This window comes from Triticum aestivum, chromosome 3D, assembly GCF_018294505.1.
Source record: "Triticum aestivum cultivar Chinese Spring chromosome 3D, IWGSC CS RefSeq v2.1, whole genome shotgun sequence".
Taxonomy (NCBI): Eukaryota; Viridiplantae; Streptophyta; class Magnoliopsida; order Poales; family Poaceae; genus Triticum; species Triticum aestivum.
In genome coordinates, this window is record NC_057802.1 from 231,629,060 (window position 1) to 231,644,588 (window position 15,529).

Here is a 15,529-nt window from a genome sequence, read left to right on the forward strand (position 1 = left end):
GTGTGCTAGGGGTTTGAATGGGTTCGAACCCTCGTAAAGGTTGCCCTGACCCTCCTTTTATAGCTCAAGGGGTGACCACAGTGGCAAAAAGGGAATTACAAGATGATTTGATAGCATGCAGTGTATCATACCTAACTCTGCTAGTTAGGACAAAAAGTATTAAATTTCGTGGCCCTTGGGGAAGGGGTCCGAAACCAACCCTATCTCTTGTTTCCCCACACGTACGGACTCTAAAAACAGCCTATACTTATGTATTTCGAAATTACATGGGCCTGGCCCAATAATAAGGTGACGCAGCACCTAGAATAGCCTCTGGACGAAATTTATGAAGTGGCATCTTGTATATTTCGTCCAAGGCTTCATGCACTCCTTATGGTGGCTTCAAAGTCCTGAAATCATCACTTGTAACTCCGTTCTTGTTCCCCTTGCTCCAATGTTCATCCTTCTCCAAGCTAGGCCCTTCATTTGTAAGCAAAACAAATGTATCCAATTTAGGCAGCATCATATTCTCATGAACATTAGAATCATTACCAAGAAACGAAAGTACCTGGTAATTTAATTGGCGTGCGCGAGCTCTAGTAATTGGTCCAGTATATGTAACAGTAGGGGTTGTGGGTGTAACAATGGTATTGATGTCCTCATCAAACTTCTCCAACAACTAGGGTTCGAACTCTGGAGGGCTTTACTTGGCGACCTACGACCCGACGACAACTACGGTGAGATCAAGACGAGCACACTCACTCACACCGGACATGAAGGGGACGCGCGAGCTCCCCAGGTTTGGGCCACCGTGCGGTGTAATACCCTACTCCTGCCTGTGTTGGATTGCTCTGTAATGGAGAGCTTGTGGCTCAAGGTACACGAGGTGTGGGGGAGAATGGCTCGATCCCCTTACATGGAAGCGGCCCTGCCCCTTTTGTAGTGCCTTGATCCTCTTCCCCGAAAATATGAGCGGGAAGGGGAGCCTTGGCGCAGCGGTAAAGCTGCTGCCTTGTGACCATGAGGTCATGGGTTCAAGTCCTGGAAACAGCCTCTTGCAGAAATGTAGGGAAAGGCTGCGTACAATAGACCCAAAGTGGTCGGACCCTTCCCTGGACCCTGCGCAAGCGGGAGCTACATGCACCGGGTTGCCCTTTTTTTAAAGGGTGGCCACAGGGCGGCAATTCAATAGGGGACAGATGCCCAGGCTTATCCTGACTAAAGGCGGTCTCCGCCTGATAAAGCGGTCTTCCTGACGCACTGGTGGGCTCGGCGATGACCTCCGCCCTGGCGCACCGATCCGTTCTGATCCCCCTACACCAAAGAGGAAATGCTTTGGGACTTGCTTTGCGGGAGGCAGACGCCGCTGCTCCCTTGTCATCAAAATGGAAACCCGTCTGAGCCGTGCCTTGCTGCCTTTACCCTGACAGCGGGACGTCACCAATGTGATGAGCCTGGAGCCCCGCAGCTGGCGCCGTACGTCATGCCTCGTGAGGCAACCTGGTGCTTGGCGGCCTCGGCAGGGCTTGGCCTGGCGACGAGGGGCTTTGCTAGGCTCGCACTCGCGAGGCGACTCCCTTAGGAGCAGCCGAGGCAGGGCCATCTTTCCTGGGCCGGCCCCAGTGTTGTCCTCTGGGCCAGAGGCAGATGGGCCGTGGTACCATGGTTCCCACTGGGCCGACAACTTCTTTTTGAGCTAATAAAATTGACACATTTGTAATTTCTAAGTTCATCACCCTGAGGCCTCCCTTGGCTTTCGGTTTACAAATATCGACCCATCTGATTATATGGTATTTGTGTTTGTTACCTTCCCCTTCCCAAAAAAATCACGCACGCACCTTATCAAAGTTTGCTATCAACTCCATAGTGAAAGAGGGAATCACCGATAAATACACATTCGCTAAAGCCAATCTTCCGCCCGAAGGCATGAATTTGCCTTGCCAAGGTTCCACCCTCTTGGCAACCTTGACACCCAACTGATCCCATTCCGCTATGCTTAGATTTCTATCACTAATTGCAAACCGGTACAAGATCAGGAAGGCTGCCAAGTTACTATTCAGAAGATTGGCCACCATGCGATCTTCGCCCTCGTGCATCCCCATGGCGACCACCTTACGTTTGTAGAAAGAACTTTCCTTCGGTACACCTCCCCTAGAAAATTTTACGGACATCGATGCAGATTAAAGGTGGAGATTAGAAGGTACCCCTTCAACAAAAACGGGTAATATAGTCTTTTGTATCCAAATCAATGTACTCAATACGTTTGATCTACAGGCTAATACGGCGATAGCCTTTACCCAAAAAGGCTTTCGCCCCGCTTTATATTATAAAGCAAACCGCCCGAGCCAAACGTCCAACAAGATTCACACAAACACACACACACACGTCTCACAACCAACAAGAGTAAAGGGTTAATGCTGAGGGCACAACTCAACAAGCCCTGGAAACAAAACAACACACACACAAATAGCAACCCGTGCAGCAGGTTTAATCGGGCTCCGGAGGAGGGGGCGGCAGCGGTGGCGCCACGCGGAAGGCCATCGAGCGAAGGTCGGCAAGGAGGGTGTTGATGGCGTCCTGATCCTGGGGGCGGCTAAGCGGCCGCCAGAGCTGCAAGTAACCACACATTTTGAAGATTGCGTCAGTCGCACGTCGAAGAGGCACTTTCTGAATAACAAGCTTGTTGCGGATGGTCCAAAGCGTCCAGGCGAGGACCCCAACGCATAGCCATCTAATATGGCGGTAGCGAGGAGGGGCGGCGTGGATCTCCGCAAGCAGGTCAGGGAAGTTGGTGTTGCACCACTGCCCACCGACTGTCTCGCGAAAGCAGGACCACGGTAATTGGGCTGTTGAGCAGGAGAAGAAGATGTGGTTAGTATCCTCCACCGTGCCTCACAAGGGACACATCCCATCTCCTGTTACGCTTGAGGACCTCTATCCCAGAGGGAAGGCGTCCCCGGATCCACTGCCACAAGAAGATCCTGATCTTCAGGGGGAGGCGAATGTCCCAGATCAGGCTAAAGGGCTCAGGGGCCGACGAGGGGGCGATGGCCGCGTATAAGGACTTAGTGGAGAAGCGGCCGGATGGCTCTAGATGCCAAGAGATGGAGTCAGGGGCACCCTCGACGTCCATCGGAAGAAGAGCGATATCCTGGAGGAGGGAGTCCCACGCGGCATCCTCAAGGGGGCCAAAGGGGCGCCGGAAAGCGAGACGCCCTAAGTCAATAAGGGCCGTCTCGACGAGACCCGAGGGTCGACCGCTATGGCGAATAGATCCGGGAATTGAGCGGCCAGTGGGGAGTCCCCTAACCAGCGGTCGAACCAGAACAGGGTCGAGGACCCGGAGCCAACCGAGATGGACGTGCCGATGCGGAGCACGGGTAATAGCTGAATCACAGCCTGCCAGAACTGGGAGCCACCCGAACGCTGACAGAAAGCTAGGGGTTGGCCCCGAAGGTACTTGTTTCGGGTGATAGTAAGCCAGAGGCCTCCCTCCCCATTGGCGATACGCCAGAGCCAATGGGTCAGGAGAGCAATGTTCATGCGCCGAGAAGACAAGATCCCTAGACCACCTGGTCCTTGGGTTTGCAAATGTCGGGCCAGCTCACCATATGGTATTTCTGCTTGTCACCCTCGCCTGCCCAGAAAAACCTGGACTGGTATTTGGCGATCTCGTGATGGAGCGTCTCATGCAGGCTGTAGAAGCTCATGAGGAACCATAGGAGGCTGGCAAGCGAGGAGTTGATGAGGATTACCCGGGCCGCCTTCGAGAGCCACCTCCCCTTCCAGGGCTCGACCCGGTGCTGCATCCGGGTCACTGTCGGGCGGAGGTCAGCCACGGTGAGTCGCGAGTCACTAATGGGTATCCCCAAATAAGTCGTGGGAAAAGTACCCAAGCAGTACTTCAGCTGATCAGCTATGGCCTAGGCCTCGTCCGGAGGATAGCCAAGGATCATCACTTTGCTCTTAGAAGTTGATACTGAACCCGGACATCTGTTGGAAGCATAGGAGGAGAAACTTCAGGTTGGCTATGTCGGTCGCGGAGCCCTCCACCATTATTATGGTGTCGTCTGCATATTGTAGGAGGGAGATCCCTCCCCCTCCTACTAGGTGAGGAACAATGTTGTGGATATGGCCAGCAGATTTGGCCTTATCCAGGATGACCGCAAGGGCATCGACCACCATGTTAAACAGAAACGGGGAGAACGGGTCGCCCTGGCGAACCCCACAAAGAGTGGGGAAGAATGGCCCAACCTCACTATTAATGCTAACCGCGGTCTGGCCGCAAGAGACGAGTTGCATAACTCTGGTCACCCACCGGTCGTCGAAACCCTTGCGGAGTAAGACTTCCCGAAGGAAGGGCCAGGGCACCGTATCGTAGGCCTTATGGAAGTCAAGCTTCAGGAAGACAGCTCGGTGGTGCTTGGACCGGACTTCATGAAGGACCTCGTGGAAAACCAAAACTCCATCCAGAATAAACCGCCCTTGAATGAAGGCGGATTGGTTGGGGTGAGTGATGGTGTCAGCTAAAAGGGTCACCCTATTGGCGTACCCTTTGGCCAAGATCCGGAATATCACATTGATCACAGTGATAGGCCGGAACTGGCGGATGTCAGAGGCACCCGGAGGCGATAGCCTTTAAAAATAACTTGAAGATCCGTGCAAATTTTTTTTGGGGGGGGGGGGGGGGGGGGTACCGAAGCAAAACCCAGAAAGAAATTGATTTTCATATCGGACATTACCTTCAAACTTAAAAGGAGCTTGACGGTGGCAATGCTATGTTGGTCTGGGTGAAACAACAACATGGGGTTGTTTGCCTATTGGAGTTGGGTAACTCCCCGGGATGAATTGCGGCACCACTCTTAATGTGACATGCCTTATCGAGCATCGAAGCAACCGCTTGGGCCACAATATCAAACATTGTGGGGCTGAAAGCAGGCCGCCTTAGTGCAAATCTCTTCTGTTCCTAAAGGCCCCCCACCCCACCCAAACGAAGTGCAAAATGTGGTGAATCCATGCTGCATGAAAACCCTTTCTCACGGGCACTTCCCGCAGGAGAAACACCAGCTCACCCGGTCCACCTAGTCATAGGGCTTATTGAGCTCAAGTTTAAGTAGGACCGCTGGTTGTTTCCTAACTCACGTCACACACTATTTCATAGAGGGAGAGAACTAATTCCAAAATATGCCTACTCTTAATAGATGCAGATTGGCAGCTTTTGACGATGTGATGAGCTAAGTGAGCCAGTCTGTTAGTGTAGTACTTAGCAACCAACTTGAACATTACGTTTAGGGCGAAATTTCGTAGTACAGTCACCCCCTTGAACATCGGGAGCAGCAATGTCGACCATCCCAAGCACGGAATCATTCACAATCGCGCAAACTATGTCCTTAATTGTTCCCCAGAGCTTTTTAACCTGTAACCTGTCCGGTCTTGGCGTTGTATTGTATCAGTTTCACGGAGTGCAATGCCGACTCAATTTCTTCCTTGGAGAAGGGAAGCATGAGAGCCTCATTTTCCTCGTCCAAGACCAGTTCCCAGCCTACTAAGGTATTAACTGCTGGCACAACTCTATGTCTGGTTGGAGAGGCCGAGGTTTAGTTCAGAAGGCAAAGCCTTTATCCTATTCTCCTTGAGCTAAAGTCACTTAGACTTCGCCCAAGATCTTCGAGGTAGATCTCCAGGACCTTCACAGACTTGTTCTTCGGTCGTCCACAGTTACTCTTAGAGCTCAGAATTGACACCTAACCGTCTAGTGGATGCATAGTCCACAAGAGTAATAGGTTAAGTTAAGTTTCGACTAGTTCTTCAGTGATGCTCAATCACTTAGCAGATTTTAGGCTCTGGGGGTTTTTCCTCCCTTAGGATTCTCTCAATCTCTTTCGAGAGGATTGGTTGGTCTGACAAACTCTTGTCAATTCTTTCTGGAGCAGCCAATCATCTAAAGTTGAAGTGGGGTGGCTATTTATAGTTGGCGCAATGCCAAGGTTTGCAATGACTAACATGGGTACTTGCCACCTAACAGAAAACCGACACATGGAGTTATTGTCGGATTTTAAAAGCGGCCTGTGACTTACTTGCAGCACAAGTCAAGTCGACTCAACTGCACCTGATTCTTCTTCGGAGTCCTGAAGAACATCGTCTCGGACTCACAGAGAAAATCACGGCGCACGAAGAGATTTCCAAGTCTTCACTTGAAGATGTTTGGATTAAGCATACATCAAAGACCTAGATCTCAACTTTCACTTAGACTCCCTTAATAGTACGGTTTGCCCTATGACACAAATAGAAGAAAATGAAACTAGAAAAAACAGTCTTCACTACGCTTCATTATCCTCTCTGCGAGCTGATTGTTTCTCGAACAGGCAATCCCAAAGTATTCATTGTCATCACAAATTTTCAGGGTCATAACTCTCATGTTAAACCAAATCCTCAGGGACTTTCACCTGTGTATACTCACAAACACATTAGTTCCTTAACTATTTTGTCATTAATCATCGAAAACCCTCTAGGGGGCAGTAGATGCACTTACAGAATCTGGGAGTGCATTGGGTATGAATAAGAAGGAAGAAACAACAATGCACATATGTGATCTTGAAGAATTGGCAACATGCATATGAATAAGCACGTCACACATATTGTAGCACAATATCAGAGACTTGGAGTTTACAAATCATACATGAATCATCAGAGGAACTAAGAACCGTATATCAACTTAGGTTGCCCTCCCAAATACATCTTGAAGCTTCTAATCATTATGTTCTCCCCCTTTGGCATCAAAGCTAACCAATAAGATGAGGACATAGGCACTAGTCGTCCCTGGCGCCGGGCGGTGAAGAAGTTGAAGGAGGCGCATCCAGTTCTTCAACTGTGTAATGCTTCTTCAGAAGAAGCCAAGAGCGCTTGAGTGCTTCTTCACTGGCATGTTGATTGACCTTGACCTTAATCATGTTGTAAAGTTGGTTCATCTCAGAAAACATCAGTTTATGCTCCTTCTCAAGATTGTTCAGTTGCAACCACTTCTGACATCCCCGTTGGCACCAGTAAACTTCCTCTTTGTACAAAAGGATTGGTCTTCAAGCGCATATCAATGAGCCCATTCTCTATGAGAGACCGGACGCATCGATCTTTTGGTCCAACTAGATCTCTTGGAGCATGTCAGCTTTGAACGGTCTGGCGCCCCTTCCCCTTTTGGCGCCCCAGACGCGGAGTAGATGTTCGCTTTTATCCGCATTCTCGTGGACCAAGTTAAAGTTTCCACCCATTACTATGGGTGTCAATACTGATTCCACTTCCTCTTCTAGCTCGGAGAGGAATTGCACTCTTATTTTTTAGTGCACCAGTAAACTAGTTCGCCATTTTAAATGAATTAATGTAAAAGTTGTGTTAGTTAAACTCGTTTATGTAGTTTCTGTTTTTGTTGTCCTCTTCACTTCCTGGTAGCAGCTTGTCTGCTGATTACTTTCTCATAAGTTACACCACATACTTGAGCAGGAAAAAGTTGGAGGAAAAGTAATTCACCGTCAAGGGGGTGTTATATTTCTCTTTCGTGGCAGAAACTATAATTACAGGACTCGCCCAGTTTTTCCACTTATGCTCTGGAGACCTGCAGCACCGATGTACCCTCGCCTGGTCAAAACGGTGCCGGATGGCTTAACTTCAGACGAGGCAACACAAATGCGCAAGAGAGGGCGTCAATTAACACCAATTTGCAAACTTGGTAAAGATGTTTATTTTCCATGTATGTTGCTTTGAACCATACTTTAAACATTGGATGCTCAGTAGATAACATAGTAAGGAGAAAGAAGAGCCCTCTCGCAAAAAAGGCGAAAGAAATCCGAAATCACAAGTTGATGCATGTTGCATGGCTTATAAAATGTACCAGTCAATTACTCTAATACGACAAGTTGATGCATGTTGCATGATATATTATTCATTGTTCAAAAAATAGATAAGAAAAGAAGATCTCTTAAACAAGGCCAAAGTATGCCCTTTTTTTGGTTCTACCTTCTACGTTGTACTTATGTTAAAAAACAATTAAAGATGTAATGCCTGTGACCAAACTCAGTGTAGAGTAGACACTCATACTTGCTTTGCCTCAACTGGTTAACTTGCTATGGTTTGGTCCTACAGCCATACGTATGGCGAAAAAACTGGATGATATCTGATTTTTTTCCCCATTTCCTATAGCCTTATTCCAGCTTTTCTGAATTTTCTTAGTACGGTGTATATCGTATATCCATATACAACATTTTGATCTGCACGTTTCGATTGTATGGTTGAGTCATTGGGCCATATCCTGTTGCTCGTACCAGAGTCCTCAATTCGTTTAATTTTGTACAGGAAAAAATGGTGTTTATGCTAACCTTGTGAAGGAAGTTAGAGAAGCATTTGAAGCATGTGATCTTGTCCGAGTTGATTGCTCAAGTCTAAACAAAAGTGATTGCAGAAAAATTGGAGCTAAACTGAAGGTTTGATTAATCTGTTGTATTGTATTGTTATATGGTTGTTTTGTTCAAAGCATGAGTAACTGTACCTTGCAGGATCTAGTTCCATGTATCTTGCTGTCTTTTGAGTTTGAACATATACTGATGTGGAGAGGAAATGATTGGAGATCATCTCTTCCTCTGCCAGAAGTTGTAAGTGATCAACATCCGTTCAATGGTGAAGAAAAATTGAATAAAATGGAAAATGATTCAGCAACTGTTCCGACTTCTATCGAGGTGGTCAATAATGCAGCATCTGTTTACAACAGCATCTTGAGTGAACGTGAACGTTTTCTGGAAGATCCCTTGAATCCTAGTCTTGCTAATGATATGGTGCTAAGTTCTCCACTTACAGTCCTTGGATTGTGTAATTCTAAGAGTGTAGCTGTAACTGAAATCTCAGTTGTTGGTCCATTACAACTTTCTACTTCAGATACAGTGATTCCATCTCTTACGTCACAGTTTTATGGCCAAGGTATCATATCAGGCAACAGTGAAAATGGAGATCCAGTTCGAAGGTCTCCTGTTGACTCTGGGAAGTCTGAACAATATCCAGATGTGGTAGAAACTTCCATTTGTCCGACGAGCAGGAGTGATGTGGTCAGCAAATTAGAGACTACGAGCAAAATTAGTAAAGATTTGAATGGACATGATGGTGTAAAGAGTTATTCAGCAATGTTATCCTGTGTGGAGGGGATGTTACTTCTTTTAGAACAGGCCACATTAACTGGAAGGGCAAATGTCTTGGATGAAAATGAGTTTGTTGATGCTGATGTGATTTATCAAAAGTCTGTTGCCTTTGCAAAGACAGCTCCACGAGGTCTACTTTTCAAAAGTGCACGAAGGAAGTCCGACCTTCGGAAAAGCATGCCAGATAAGAGCGTAAGAGTAAAGAAGCATTCTATAGAACATGAAGAACCTAGTGATGTTGGAAGGAAATATGATGTTGACAGACGATTGGGAAGGCAGAGAAATGATCTTGCACAAGAGTTTCTATCGGATGTGGTTCCACGAGGTACACTGAGAGTGGATGAACTAGCGAAGTTACTTGCTTAGATATGGCTGCTCTTTTAGTAACAATGACGGCATGCAAAATATGCATACCCTGTACTTTGACATGGTCAATGAGTGCAATGGAGCATGTATGTCATGCCGTGTTAGGCCAGGGCAGGATAGCGGCTGGAGGGAGGAGGAAGATGAACCAGCAGCCTTGGATTGCGTTGGATTTCAATGGCAAAATCGAAGGAAACTGAACTTGCCCCTCAATTTTTAGACTCAAGAATTGTTTAGAAGTACTCAGTCAATTGCGTTGGATTTTAATGGCAAAATCGAAGGAAACTGATTTTTGTATTCTTCACTGGCCACATTTAGGCATAGGGTGTGATGTTGGTGACAATAAAATTACCCTTGTTCTCTTCCCACTGTGACGGTGCCTTATCGGGTAGCGGTAGGGAGCCAGAGATGGCCACGTATTTGATCTTATGGAATTTCGGTTTTTGTTCTTGTAGATGATTCCATGCAGATTTGATCAGTTATTGTTAGTGTTTGGTGCTTTTGTTCGTTTGATCTCTTTTGGCTTCGGTGCACTTCTCTGACATTTTGGTGAAGAATTTTGTTAGCGCCAATTCTCTCTCAATTGTATTTCATGGCGACATTACCAGCAACTCGAGCTACAATTCGAAATGGAGGAGGAGGAAGGGGATTGACAACTCGTCCACGCTACACGCACGAGCCGTGCCTCGGCTTCCAGCCGTTCTGTCCTGCCTGCCTTAGAGGGTGCTAGGATACCTTTTGGTCTCATGACTAAAAGTAGTGGGACTAAAACTTGCTAGCTTCACCCATGCTTGGATCCAAATACTAAAGAGTCTAAAATCAAGTTAATGAGCATTTATTATCCTGTAAACCCTCCAATCCAGAACTCGCATGTGTTAAAGGAGAGGAGTTAAGTGAAAAGAGAAAGGACTAACCCACATTTTAGTAGGGGTACCCTTGACTAAAAAAATTTAGTCTCAAGACTAGTTTTAACCCCTCTTTAGTCAGGGGTGCTTGGAACTTTAGCCTTTTAAAGAGACTATTTTTAGTCAACCTAAAATAAGTCCCTTAAATCCAAGCACCCTCTTACACACGCGCTCTCTAGCTTAAGTAGTTGACATGGTAACTTGGGCCCATTCAGGCCGAGCAAGCCTAGCAGGCCGCTGAGGCTTCGCGGCGCGCTTCTTGGTCAACTTGATGGTCTTGATCGTTGAAAATCCCCCTAAAAACACTCTCATTTTGACAGGAATAGTTTTTTTATTTCGAAATAAAGGTTCTTGTCTTGTGGGGAATGATGCATAATTTTTTGGAATCCGGTACCAACAGGTATAATCCCCTAGAACTACGTTTTCTTTCAACACTTTCAACCAATCAATGCGACCTCGTAGTGCAGCTTTTGCTAAAACTCAAGCAGTTTCTTAAAAACTTGCTTCGGATATGAAACTTTTGGTATTCAGGAAAGCCCTTGTTATGGTTATTCCCAATAAGATTGCCCGATAATAGATCGATTCATCTAAAGCTCGCCCTGCTCGTTCCGCTCGCAATAGTCCGATTAATTCCCAAGGCAAAAAAACATTAGACATTCCATCTTCGGAAACCCGCACTTTTGATGTTGCTTGGCGTATAATAATCTCTATGTGTCCCTTAGACACAGCATGATCCAAGCCGGTGCTCGTGGAAACATGTTGTAACGACCCGTATTTTTTTCACATAGTAATTCCACCCTTAACTAGATAATTAAATAGAATATATTACGAAAATACATCTCAAATTTCTTCAACAAGCATAACCACTCAAATATATATCTATATTCATATACCTCAAACAGTACAGCTATACAAGTGTATTACAAATTTTGGAAAAAGAAAATGTAGGGAGACCAGACTATGCTAATCTATACAACAATGCCACACCAAACTTAGACCAACCCAAAAATATCTCTGGGTCAACCAGAATAGCAAGACACATTTGAGACACGCACTGACCACCACTCTCACGTGCACAATAGATTAATAGTCAATGGGTCAACAGTATAGTCTATGTATGGGCTTCAACCTTCAGCCAATTAAAAGCTAGCACCTGTGAGAACAATGGAGAAGGGGATGGGCAGCCATACCAGCCAAGGAAGGTGGTTTTCTGATATTAAAAGAAGAGAGAGCAGAGCAAGCCATTGCAAGACTTCACACGTCTCCATTCTTACCCAAATAGCCAAACCAGCAGTTTGTCTTCCTCCCACTGTCTTCATCTTTCTATCTGCAACCAACAAAGATCCAAGAACAATAAGTAGAGATGGTGACCTGAGAAATCATAGTAAATCGAAGGAGGAAGGCTAGAGCAAGAAGTTAGCCTACTGGACTGGGATCTGGAAGTAGGAGCAGCACTAGTAGGAACAGCAGAGAAGGCAAAAGAAGAAAGGTGAGTTCTTCTGTCATTCCTTTAGGAGGTAATAGCACCCAGGTACCCTAACTTGCACCCAATGTGATGATTCAGTCCCAAAGTTGCAAAACTTGACCAAACCATACCCCAACTTGCATCTCATGTGATGATTTAGTCCCAGGCCAATCAGAGCTCGCCAATTGGCTGCCAAGTGGCTGGACCGGTCAGCGCGCAGTTTTGCACAAAACCCCCTGCCGTTTCCCTGAATCAACCCGTGTGCAGTCCCAGGTCGTCCAGGGACTGCGGCGTGTGCCAGTGCGTGTTCTGCGCCGACGACGAGCTCCGCCTCCTGCCGGCGTGCCGCCACGCGTTCCACTCCGTCTGCGTCGACCCGTGGCTCCGCGCCAACCCGTCCTGCCCTCTCTGCCACGCCTTCATCGCACTCCCGTACCCGCCGCTCCCCGAGCTCCTCTGCGTCGAGCTCGACAGCGTCAGCAGCCGCCGCTCCCCGAGCTCCTCCGCGTCGAGCTCGACAGCGTCAGCAGCCGCCGCTCCACTTCCTCGTCCTCCTCCGCGGCCGTCGCCGCAGCGCCGCCAGAGGGAGTCCGCGCGTACCCGCTCCCCAACTCCAACACCAACACAGAGTACCTCGTGGAGGAGGACCTCCAGGTGGTCCTCAAGCCGCCCAGCGCTGCCAACCCGGCGCCACCGCCGCCACCCACGGCTCGAAATACCGGCGAGCCGAGCCAGCAGCTGGCAGCCGCGGCGGAGCGCGCGCTGTCGTCGTCCGTGACGCCGACAGCGTCGTTCAGGTCGGTGGGGCGTTCCAGCAGCAGGTGGAGCAGCCGGTGGAGCAGCCGGTACGACGCCGGGAGCGTGACGGCCGCCGCCACGGCCGAGTGGTGGTGGAACATGGACGGCGGGGTGGCGCCAGCGTCGCGGCGGGCCGAGTCCGAGGACGGCAGCGCGTTCTACGGGTTCGTGCGGTGGCTGACGGGAGCATACTAGTTACCTAGTAAACAGCGCGTTCCAACGGCGGGACAAGCTCCGGCCTCCAGCGCCGCAGCCCCAGCGACCTGGGCAGCGCGGCGAGGGACGACGCCAGCGTGAAGAGCGGCAGCCGCCCAATGAGCCGCTCCCTCTCCGCGGCCGCCTCCTTCCCCTGGTCGGCCACGGGCGCCGCCGCCGCCGGGGCCACCGCGGAGCTGCGGACCGCCACGAGCGAGAGCGGCGGCGCGGAGGGCCCCGAGGAGGAGTTGCGGCGGCAGAGATTGCGGATGAAGTAGTGGATGGAGATCGACGCCAGAAGCATCACCACCACGATTACGGCGATGATAAGGATGCTCGGCGATATCCCCGCCATGCCACCGCGCGCATCGTCCCCGCTCCCACCTCCTCCTCCCTCAGCCAAGTGGGGCACCACCGGCACCACCACGGGCACCCTCCGCTCCGGCGCCACCGGCGGCGGAACCGATGTGGAAGACATCGATCAATCTCCCTCTATCCTCTCTCCTTGCTCTGCTCTGCTCTCGGGTTGGGCTGCGTGGGTGCCTCTGTTGTGGCGAGGCTGCTGTGGAGGCGGCGTGTTGTCCGTGGCTTATAAGTGTGGCTTATAAGTGGATTCCGACAGATTTAATTCAGGTGGGGGGTGACTGCGGGTTGATTCAAGGAAACGGCAGGGGGTTTTGTGCAAAACTGCGCGCGCTGACCGGTCCAGCCAATTGGCGAGCTCTGATTGGCCTGGGACTAAATCATCACATGAGATGCAAGTTGGGGTATGGTTTGGTCAAGTTTTGCAACTTTGGGACTGAATCATCAGGTGCAAGTTAGGGTACCTGGGGTGCTATTACCTCTTCCTTTAGCACTCACACTCACAAAGAAGCCCAACCCAGATGTACCCACAATATTCCTCACTTGTTCTTCACAGATGCACACAAAAGCTAAATCATTCCAGTAGTATCATCTATCACAGATCTTCAAATCAACAGTACAAGAAAGCATGGATAATGCCTTAATCAAGTAAAATAAAATGGAGCAAGATAATGTACAGCATTAGTACACCAACATCTTGCACAAGAGGAATTGGTTCAGTACACACACATGCACATGAGACTGAATTAATTTACTAAATCTGATAACTTGAGCATAAAAAAATAGGGAGAGGAACAAGGGCATCACTAACCTGCACTTATGCTCGATCTGCTCCATGGCCATGCCTTTGAACTCTGATCTGCAACACCCAGCGGCACCACGGACACCAACACCGGCGACTTCGATCTGGAGCAAATGAATCACAGCACAACAAGAACCTAACCTGCAAGTCAAATCTGAGAGGGGATTAGAGATTAGGGATTTGGAGAGAGAGAGAGAGAGAGGTCCGGCAGTGGCGGAGCAGCATGTTCCCGTCGCTGGCGGCGTGGCCGATCTGGCTAGGTTAGGAGCAGAGGAATAGGAGGGAGGGAAGACATGTACGTGTGTTCTGTTCTTGGTGGACTAGTATTGGTGGAGTGTTTGACAAAAAACTACCACTTTAGGGGTTCGCGTCCCACAGAACTACCACATTCAGATAATGACCGGTTTAAATGATTAAAATGCGTTTATGACATGCAGGCCCACAATCTTCTTCTTCCTCCTCTCTCTGGCATATCCTCAAACATGTCGTGTGCACCCGCACCTGAGGGCAAGCAGCCGCGCGCCTCCCCATGGCCGGCCGCCGCCCGCAGCCGCGCGCCTCCCATGACCGGCCGCCGCCGCGCGCCTCCCCATGGCCAGCCGCCGCCCGCAGCCGCGCGCCTCCCCATGGCCAGCCGCAGCCGCGCGCCTCCCCATGGTCGGCCGCCGCCCGCCGCACGTCATGAGCCTCCACGACTCCGGCCGCGACGAACCCCCGCACGGCGCCCTCCTCCACCACTCGCGCGGGGGCCCTACCCAGCACCCCGCCTTTGGTGCTTTCGAGGACCGCGTCGGTGGCGCGCCCTCGCGGCCCGCCCGCGTCAACTCGCTGCTCCGCGCCGCCGCGCGGCTCGAGCCGGAGGAGCTCGTCTTCGACCTCCGCTCCGATCTGGTCGACGGCTCCCTCGTAGTCAACCTGCCCTGCCTGCGCCGCGCCACCTCCTCCTCATCCTCCGCGTGCCCGACGACGCAGAATTCGGGCAGCAGCAGTCTCGCCCAGCAACAAGGGCTCGCCGCGATGGTGGCCTCCCTTTGGCCTCCCTCTCGCCTCCGGCGACGACCGCCGGGGAGCCGGGATGCACAGAAGCTGTTTGTGGAAATGCTAAAGAAAGATAAAGAGAGAAGGAAGAAGAATGACGTGTGGGTCCCACCTGTAATAATGGTCAACTGGACGGTCAACATGTTTAAATCGTCTAAACTGATCATTATCTGAAAGTGGTAGTTTTTAGTCACAAAATCAGAAATTTTTGGTAGTTTTCGGTCACTTTTTTTTAAGTGGTAGTTTTGTGGGACGCGAACCCCTAAAGTGGTAGTTTTTTGTCAAACACTCAGTATTGGTGTGTGTTGTGTTCCGTGGAGGACTAGTAGAGAGAGACTTGGAAATTGAGAAAGGGAGAGGGCATGTGGAGGTTTCTAGTAGTGGTAATTACCCAGGTGCACATCTAATAATTATCTAATCTAAATCCACCTACTAATGCAAGCTT

General features: G+C 49.6%; 2 protein-coding genes across 2 annotated transcripts in view; both read left to right on the forward strand.

Annotated features, from left to right (window-relative positions):
• LOC123078296 (CRS2-associated factor 1, chloroplastic) overlaps positions 1-10,026 on the forward strand; it is a 34,516-nt gene extending 24,490 nt beyond the window's left edge. The window contains exons 3-5 of the mRNA XM_044500753.1: positions 7,474-7,699; positions 8,323-8,450; positions 8,523-10,026. Coding sequence (XP_044356688.1) covers positions 7,474-7,699; positions 8,323-8,450; positions 8,523-9,521 — 1,353 coding nt within the window. The 3' untranslated portion in view covers positions 9,522-10,026. The remainder of the gene's footprint in view (positions 1-7,473; positions 7,700-8,322; positions 8,451-8,522) is intronic.
• Positions 10,027-12,023: 1,997 nt separating this feature from the next.
• Positions 12,024-12,881, forward strand: LOC123076249 (verprolin-like; the record flags this gene model as incomplete). Its single annotated transcript, XM_044498605.1, has 1 exon — positions 12,024-12,881. A coding segment is annotated over one exon (858 nt), but the record flags the coding sequence as incomplete, so codon positions are not given.
• Positions 12,882-15,529: the final 2,648 nt, after the last annotated feature.